Source organism: Brienomyrus brachyistius, chromosome 13, assembly GCF_023856365.1.
Source record: "Brienomyrus brachyistius isolate T26 chromosome 13, BBRACH_0.4, whole genome shotgun sequence".
Taxonomy (NCBI): Eukaryota; Metazoa; Chordata; class Actinopteri; order Osteoglossiformes; family Mormyridae; genus Brienomyrus; species Brienomyrus brachyistius.
In genome coordinates this window covers 23,397,211-23,406,194 of record NC_064545.1, presented here as the reverse complement: position 1 = coordinate 23,406,194, position 8,984 = coordinate 23,397,211, and the positions used below count along the sequence as shown (strand labels likewise).

The 8,984-nt window shown below is 45.4% G+C and overlaps 2 protein-coding genes and 2 non-coding genes across 4 annotated transcripts; 1 reads left to right on the top strand and 3 right to left on the bottom strand.

The window, feature by feature from the left end:
- Positions 1-97: 97 nt before the first annotated feature.
- Positions 98-2,358, bottom strand: zgc:114188 (40S ribosomal protein S17-like). Its single transcript, XM_048972214.1, has 5 exons — positions 2,267-2,358; positions 1,421-1,572; positions 1,180-1,285; positions 643-708; positions 98-216 (listed from the first exon to the last, which is right to left on the bottom strand). Exons 1-5 carry the CDS (start codon positions 2,267-2,269, stop codon positions 139-141), a joined length of 405 nt encoding a protein of 134 aa, XP_048828171.1. The 5' UTR covers positions 2,270-2,358; the 3' UTR covers positions 98-138.
- Positions 439-566, bottom strand: LOC125706924 (small nucleolar RNA SNORA71). The gene has a single exon (XR_007382102.1). It is a non-coding gene; the product is annotated as a small nucleolar RNA SNORA71 (small nucleolar RNA).
- LOC125706923 (small nucleolar RNA SNORA71) lies at positions 812-938 on the bottom strand. The gene has a single exon (XR_007382101.1). It is a non-coding gene; the product is annotated as a small nucleolar RNA SNORA71 (small nucleolar RNA).
- Positions 2,359-6,428: 4,070 nt separating the features above from the next.
- Positions 6,429-8,615, top strand: LOC125705883 (ras association domain-containing protein 10-like). Its single transcript, XM_048972213.1, has one exon. The coding sequence runs from the start codon at positions 6,783-6,785 to the stop codon at positions 8,145-8,147; it is 1,365 nt and encodes a 454-aa protein (XP_048828170.1). The 5' UTR covers positions 6,429-6,782; the 3' UTR covers positions 8,148-8,615.
- Positions 8,616-8,984: the final 369 nt, after the last annotated feature.

Below are 8,984 nucleotides of genomic sequence, written 5' to 3'. Positions count from 1 at the left end.
CATGACACAGCTCTCATAAGAGACAAAGAAATGTTTGTAAAGCCATCAAGGTTCTCAAGCAAGTGGTCTTCCACACAATAAACACACATCCCATGAAGACAGTTTTATATTTTCTTTATTAAGACAAACGTCACAGTCTTACACCCCTCGTGGTGTCTTGAAGTTCATTCCGACTGTGGGTTGGGTGACCTGCAGGTTGGACAGACTGCCAAAGTCCTGAAGAAACCAAATGGAAAATGAGTGACGCCACAGCCACATAGCCAGCACCTTCAGACTGTCTGCACTAGTCAGCTAGACGAACATCAAGTATCAGATTCACACAAGGGTGTAATCAACTTTAGTTGGGACCGACATTTAGACTGCTATTCCATAAATAGCAAAAAAGACCAGATATGTAGAATTTCTTAAAAGGAAGGCCTAGACCAGTTAATATATACATGTCTGAAAGATACAGGGTTTGAAAGGAACACAGCTCCCAAACAAACACGGGAAAGACTTTCAATACACTCTTCCTGCATTATCAATGACCTGGCAACAGTCATACCACAGTCACTTTCGATACAGGATTTTAAGGTGGTAAATGTCACGTACATCCATTCCGCGACCATAAAAATCATTTACGGATTCATTCAAGAAACTCACCAGCAGCTTCAGCATTTCCTTAGTGTCAGGATCCACCTCGATGAGCTCCTGGTCCAAGGCAGAGACCTACAACCATTGACAATAAAGATTAAACGTCCTGAAAAGTAGTAGATGGCAACACCAAGGGATAATATAAAATTCTAAGGGATAGATGAGCCACAAAGAAAAATGTTTGACAGATACAGGGTTTGACAGGGATGTAGCTCCCAACAAACACGGGAAAGACTTTCAATTCACTCTTCCTGCATTATCAATGACCTGGCAACAATCATACCACAGTCACTTTCGATACAGGAACAAGGCACTTTGCGTAACAGTAAGAAAACTTTTCAATGAAAAACAATGGGTGGATTTTATTGGAAAAATTCACTACACCCATAGCATCATACAAGCAAAATATATACTTATGCCAACGAAAGCACTTATGGTTTAGAACAAAGATGGTGGAGTATCAGAGAGGAAAGCAGATAAAAACAGCCCCCAGTTAAATGGTGTGCAGGCGTGAGGGAGCTGAGTGTGACCCGACAGGACACTAACCTCTGGGACATAATTGTCCCTCCTCTCCCTCTCTTCCTCCTGCAGCTTAATGGAGATGCCTCTCACAGGACCCCTCTGGATCCGCTTCATCAGATGAGTGACATACCTGGGCCGGGTGAGATCATGTTACCTTCCCACGTCGACACAGCACATTCTGCCTAACCCCCAGGTCTCGTCCTCCATTACCCCACGGTGGTCCACCCTCCCCCTCATCCAGCAGCCCAGAACTAGCTGAACTCACCCAGCGATCTTGTTGCGTAGCTTCTTGCTGGGGATGATGGCGATCTCCTCGCACACCCGCTTGTTGGTGTGAAAGTCATTGCCCAGGCGGGTGTAGTACTTCTCAATGATGACCCGGCTGGCCTTTTTCACCGTCTTGGTCCTGACTCGTCCCTGCAGAGAAAGCGACACAAGGTTCGGTCAGGCCAAAAATACGACCGCACGTGTGAAAGACATACGGTTTGACAGAGACGGGACTCCAGTCAAGCACGAGAAAGGCTTTCATCTCGCTCTTCCTACATTAGCAATGACATGGCAACCATAACACCAGTCACGTTCGATACAGAATATTTGCTTTGGTCAATTTTTTAGCACAGCATCCCCTTACAGATAACTAACGGCAATCACCATCTCAACCAGGACCCCAAAAACTTAATTCAGGGTGCCAGCTGTGTGATTAATGTATAACATATATACTAAAGAGGACTGTAAAAAACAATAAAAAAATCCACCATCACACCAACTACTCGTAAAAATAATAGGAGACGCTACTTTAGACAAATAACACATGCAAAAAACAAACGAAAAGTAATCGCCAAAGCCTTAACATTTTCTACCAAACTTTAGTCAATTCGAAGTTAAAAACCAACGTATATTAAAAAATCTAAATTAAGTCCCAATAAGACGCGTCCGTCATCGACAAAAATATCAGCAAATCATCATTACAAACGGAATTTACTAAATCAAGTCACAGCGCGACATAACAACGTTATAACTTGCTTAAACTGCTATTTAAACATATATCGGGCAAATATAAGCCAAGGATTACGACGGATTTAGATCGGGACACCGTTCTGGGGATACCCACCATGTTGGATCAGGTTAGTAGAAGAGGCCGGAAAAGCGCCGACGCGGAAGTTTAACGAGCAGCCCGGAAGCGAATGCTGGAAAAAAATATATGCATATTAATTTATCCTGCCACCCTCGCGGCAGGGCTGACTCATGAATCCCTAGGTCAAGTAATGCGCTTTATGTCTTTACCAAGAGACACAAATTGACCCTAGACAGTCGGCATTTTTGTTCCCTCCAAGAGGTGGGTAATTCAGGTATAGAGAGTAAAAGTCCGCACCAAGATTTTGCTTCAACCAACTAGCTGAGTATAAACAGTCACAGAGTACTCAATTGGTTGGTTGAAATTTACTCTTAGTCTGGACTTTTGCCCTCTGGACCTGATCTATCTAACTCTGATTAAAAGCAGTACTATGTCTCACAGTGCACAACTCTACCTTGACTGCAAAATGGATATCTATCTGGGTTCCGTGTGCGGGGAACCCAGAATTTTCCTTACTTGTATGTAATTCCATCATATATCAGGAAGAGGCACTGCGAATTCTCTATATCGAAGATGGTACAAACACGTTTCCTACTATACACACACAATATAGTTTAAGGAAAATTATAAATCATACTGCTATTGCCTATTGAAAAGCATATAGAATATGTGCATTGTTAATGCCTATCTCAGTCAGCATGAAGTCAGGGCTGCCAGCTTTGCTCAGCTGGCTGGAGTGGGATTTTCAACTCGAGACTATAGTCCGTAGACACATTAACATTCAGGTAAGAGGTTTATTACCTTGTAAATAGTCTGTAGGGGTTGCACACTGCCATAACGGTTTTGATGTAGCTAATTTTAGGTTTATAATGGAATTATACAGATTTGCCGTTAGATTTCTTGCGAGAGTCAGAAAAAGTGATTGGCACGTCAGATGCGTGAAAGTTGGCAACCCTGATGAAGTACAAAGTAAGGCTGTCTGTTTCATGGATTCGTAGAAGTGCCATAAAAAACAATAAACCTGTAAAAGAATAAGAAACTAAATGCTTTTCTATACTGCCTTTTCCCTATTACTTTTGTTTTCTTCCCCGAAAAACCGAGCTGTCAATCAGTTGGCTCTGGTTACGCCCACTGAGTGGCAAAAGGCTGCAGTAGCATTAACTTTCAGCTTGAGTGCCGCGAAAACTCTTCTAAAATGGGAAAGAGCTGTGGAGATAACGATTCATTGCATAAAGCAATTTAAACAAAAAATCGGAGCTTCTTTTTACAGACTGCTGAAAAAAAGTAGCTAGTGGATCGCTGTAATACGCAGCTACAACTGGAAACCAAGTTCCGAAACGTGGATTTGTGATTGTCATTGTTCTGTTGGATTTTCGGGTCACATCATATATTATATACTGACTACTCATCAGTGAAATATCTACCATCATTCCTTTACGAAGTGGTTGGATATTGTTGGCTAACCTTCCGCCCCAGGTCCCAGTGTTCCATGTTAAAAACTCAGTCAAGCTACTTTTCGGTGCATGTAGAAAAATATTTTGTTTGACGATAGAGGTCGCTATATACTAAATAATCAATATAACTCACGGTGGTAAATCTCCAAGCCGTTATTTTCACACATCAACATAAAACGTCCCACATCCTCTGCTGCGATTCAATGGTTGCATTTACTTTTTGCTTCACAAACAGAACTTTGAAATGTTAAAGTATCCTGACGGAAAGAAATACAATCACCTGGCTGGACAAACGAGTTTTTTTTTTGTAAAAAGATATTGAAACAGAGATATATTAAACATTTGCTCTGAATGCCATGTCCAGTCTGGTAATTCTATATCTGTGGCTGGGCTTGTGTTTCTGGCTAAGTGCACATGACCCAGGTGAAAGCCAGACAGATACCCGATATCACATTGTGGTTCAGTGCGCAAGATCAGCCACGGGAGACGGGAGAATTATTGCGGCAGTATGAAAATCGTTTCACTTAAATGCTTCGTTACAGAGAGGCTGTGAACAGCCATTTAATAAAATCTGGAAACAAATCAAGGATCTGCTTAGTAGCTTGTAGACAAAAGACACATTATGGTGTGGTTCAATGAAAGTCCATTTGTGTGGTTTGCAGTAGAGGCAAATGAGTGTGTATCTCATTGGACCTGATCCTCTTAGACTGGCGAGACTATCTGTCCTGGTCTGAACCTCAACTCTGTCGTGTGTTTTTTTTAAAGAGGGAGGGGGAATAGTGCTATTGAAACAATACATCCAATCATCTGTGTCACCCCCCCCCCCCCCCCCCCCTTTATGAATTACATATATGCATAGGGGCAGAGGACAAAAAAGCAGCCCAGAAATTTGTCAAACTAATTTGATATGGGTGGTGGTGGTGGTGGTGGTGGTGGGGGGGGGTTCCCCCTTGGTACATTTTGCCGCAGACTGGGGAGTCTCTGGTTTGTTTCTCCCAGGGGAGGAGGGCGAGGATAGGCAGCGTGATTTCACCACTACCCCCCCATCAGCAAATTTTACCTACAGCATTCCTGCCCCCCACCCTGATCAATAGGTTTCACCACATGTATCACACACTTTAATTAGTATATTATTGAGGTTCCATTGATTTTAATTAATCTTCTTTCTGTCTGCTCCTAAAGTATCTCCTATGGTCCACTAGGGGCAGGGACGGATTACGGACCGGGCCAGCGGGGCCGCTGCCCAGGGGCCCTTGGGGTGCAGGGGGCCCGTGGGGCCCCTAGCCCAAAACAATTTTCAACGCTTCTCAGAAATGTATTTTTGTTTGTCTATTTAGAAGGCCTACCTTCTTTGATACTCTGCCTGGTGGTGGTGGGGGGGGGGCCCTCGCGAACGTTTTGCCCTGGGGCCCACACAACCCATAATCCGTCCCTGACTAGGGGGCCTCCTACCCATATCAGCCTAGGGCCACCAGAGAAGTTAATGCACCCCTGGATTCCCAGGCCACCGGCCCTCATTAGACCAACTCAACCTGAAATATCTAGAACTTCAACCTGGCCAAGTCAGTGTCTCTATATGCATATGCAATTATTTTTCATATGCTTTGTGATGGACTGATATTCCATTCGGGGGGGTCTCTCTGCTTCCTGCTTAGGTTCCTGGCTGTGCTAGGTAAGTGGTTGTGGGAGATACATGGAAGATGAGTAGATGGATTTTTTTTTTTCAAGTTTATTGTCGTTAATCTTATAGCTAGAAATTATGGGTATCCAGGCAAAATGTCACTTTGGGCCCCCCAGGTACAATGTTAAATTTCACACCTGTGTGTCTACTATGATGCCACGTCTCCACAAAGACCATCATCACTTTGCCCAAGGCACGTTTACCGTAACAAATGTGTACACAAGCAACGTACGTCATTACCAGGCATCATGAAAGACCGCTATACCACAGGGCTAGGAAACACTTCCCGTCCCACCAGGACAAAAACCCCTTATTGGCTGGCTTTGTTTTTTCACCATTCGGGGCCACAGTAATCCCGTACTTTTGAGGTCCGATAAATTGCGCCTCATATTGTCGGTAGGGGGCGCACTCCTTCACTCCTCCTCACTTTTGCGCGGAGGATGAGCAGATCAGCGAAGTTCTCGCAAACCCCCAAAGTCCTTCGCTTCGTACGGATCTCCTCCCCGTTCAGGTGAACTGAACCCCAATGCTACGAGTTTCTGTCGAGCATGAACATACAAGTTTATGTATATGCGTGACATGTTTCGCATCACCTTCACGCAATCCACTACATTTTTATCCTAATAAAAACACATTAAGATAAAAACATTTAAAATATTTTCTATCGCCTGCACGTTCGGGTGAGATTAAAGTATTAACCTGACATTCCTTTCCGTGGTGGGTGGCTTCATAGCTAAAATCTGACTTTATACCAAAAGTGCAGTTAAGTACCTTATGATTCGGGACGTTGAAAGCATCTTCGTGAATTATAGATTAAAATAATAATAATAATAATAATTATTATTATTATTATTATTGTTGTTATTATAAATCAGTGAAAAATAAATACATTAACGCATCAGGAAAATGCTGATCTTTACCGACTGACCCAAACATCAATTTTAATTTATTATACTTTACCAAGCAATGATGCTTCAAAAGCTTCCCGTATTTTTTATGCTTATGATTATCCTACATGGAGGATAAAGTAGGGTGGAGAACACGTGATGACGTAAAGTTAGGTCTCAGTGAGGAGACGGCAGTGCTGTGCCGGTTCAGCACTGTCATGTGATCGTTAGGATCGGGGCGGACGTAGCCTGACAGCCTCGGGTAGTGATCAGGGCTGTGATCTCAAAGCGGAGGTGGACAGGGGATTTTGCCCCCACACCCCCTCGTAATGTCTGCTTTGTGGACGGCTGCCGAAAACTTTACGGTGAAGACGGATCGCGCTTGGGATGTGCGGAGACCGTAAATACTTCAGCCGGGCAGCCTGCCTCCTAATGAAAGACTGACAGAAAACTTTACCGCACCGGCGGTGGAGAGAAAGTAAAAAAAGTACGGCGCTCAGTGGCTGTAGGTCTCCGGTTAATGCCGGGAGATGGAGGAATGCAAAATATCCGTGTGGGTCTGCAGAGAGGAGAAGTTGATATCCGGGCTGACCCGGCGAACTACCTGCGCCGATGTTGTCAAAGTGCTGCTGGACGATCAGAGCTTGAAACGGGGCGCTGCTGCGTCCATGCTCTCCGGCTCAGCCCTCTCCTACTGCATCGTGGAAAAGTGGAGAGGCTTCGAGAGGATTCTGCCCAACAAGACAAAAATCCTACGCCTGTGGACCGCATGGGGAGACGAGCAGGAGAACGTGAGGTTTGTCCTGGTGAAGAATGAGGCGTCCCTTGCCAGCAGCGGACCCCGGAGCGCCGAGGCGCGGGTGGTCCCCAGCAAGGAGAGCCAATGCGTCTGCAAGGGAGAGGCTAAATGCACGGCGACTTCCATCCAGGAGAAACAGCGTCGGATCGTCAGGAAGGCGTTCAGAAAGCTGGACAAGATTAATAAAAAGAAAGAAGAAACACTTTCAAAGGATGCTTCTTCTGTAGAGAAAATGGAAACTTTGGTGCATCTCGTTATATCACAGGATCACACTATCCGACAGCAGATCCAGAGGATCAAAGACCTGGATAAGGAGATCGACAGATACGAGGGGAAAGTTCACTTGGATAGGATGAAGAGGCACGGCATCAACTACGTGCAGGACACGTACTTGGTCGAGCCAAGGCCTGGAGTGACCCGAGCCGGAGACGGGCGGGAGCCGTGCTCCGCTGAGGCTCTCTCGCGGTTTGAGGAGTATGCCAGCAGGTGCGAGCAAGTAGTAGAGCTTCAGGAGGTGCTGGCAGAGCATGAGGCGCTGATGGAGAGCATTACAGCGGAGATCCAGGAGGAGCTCAACAAAAGGTGGATGAAACGACGGAAAGAGGAGATGTCCGGTAAGGACCAGGACAGCCGCGGGGAAGAGGCTACCATGAAGGTGACAAGCGTCTCCTCCGAGACAGAGGACCAGGAAACCCCCCAAGGGATAGAGACAGAAAACGAGTTGCTGTTGGACGAAGACAGGATCAAAACTCAGCTGGACACCTGCTTGTACATCGGACTGCGACTGAACGCGGACTTGGAGGCTATCAGGAGTGATCTGGACATGAGCCAGGAGTTGTGGGAAGCGAAAGAGAAAGAATTCACGAATCTGCTAGAGAGAGTGCGCTCCATGGATGCTGGGGGTGGCAAGGAGGTTGGCGACTCCGGCGAGAGAGCCTCGGTCGGAGCGCAGAACCAACTGCCGCCTTCGCTGAAGCCGAGCGGATGGACTGAGGAGGCGACCTGCGGAGGGGATGGCGAGGACTCGGACACGGGGCTGAGCTCCCTGCACAGCCAGGACTCAGACAGCGCGGCTGTGTGCGAGTCCCTGGTATAAACCCGAGACTCCGCGAAACAAGACGAAGGATCCCGGTCATAAGGGGTTCGGAGGTATAATAACAACAGTTTGTCTAAAACATTCGCCAGTGCAATCACACGACATTGCACGGCGACTTGTTATTCATGCACAAGTCGGGGAATGGAATGTAATTTCGTTATTCTGCAAATGCGAACCACAGGTGTTATTTATGACAAACGTGCAGAGTTATGGGGTAATAAACGACTGCATTGTATCTGCAGGAAATCGAAGTTTTACAATCTGGAGCAACCTGTTCTTAAACAGAAAAAAAGGTTGTTCTGGGATTAAGGGGACTGGCAGTACGCTTCTCAGCATTTTGTGGCAGCATTATAAACGTCTTTATAAACACAGTTTCAGATCGCAGCGTCTGTGTCCTGGGCCGTCATAACTTAATTGAAGCATATCTTATCTGAAAAATAAAGGTAATCCGCAATGCAAACAGGTAAATCTTGCAGTAAAGAGTGTTTCCTTAAAGTTAACTGACGTTTGTGTCAGTGTAATGGAGGATGGGATCTGCCATGCTGCATCTTTTCCTGATTAATCAAACCCCAAAATCCTGGTGCCAGATGTCATACTCTTTAGACAGCTGGACCTGTGGTGTTCGTGTCGGTGTCCATTACTCAACTGCTTGCTATAGAGTTTAGCTTTCTGTTCAAATGGAAAATATCACCACTACACACTCTAACACTCTCAAAAACACTTACACCCAGCCTACATTTACTGAAAGAAAAATGGACTAAGTCTTATTCTGTCCCATTTATTCTTTGTGGGAATTTGTTGTACAAGAAGTAGACCCATTCATCTTCGCGAGCCTGG

Bases quoted from the DNA above. Each gene is read 5' to 3' on its own strand.
- zgc:114188 (XM_048972214.1), bottom strand. The intron at 1,286-1,420 runs GTGAGTTCAGCT...CACCCGGCCCAG, and splicing joins CTACGCAACAAGATCGCTGG to GTATGTCACTCATCTGATGA. The intron at 709-1,179 runs GTTAGTGTCCTG...CAATGGTTGTAG, and splicing joins GGGACAATTATGTCCCAGAG to GTCTCTGCCTTGGACCAGGA.
- LOC125705883 (XM_048972213.1), top strand. From the start codon at position 6,783: ATGGAGGAATGCAAAATATCCGTGTGGGTCTGCAGAGAGGAGAAGTTG.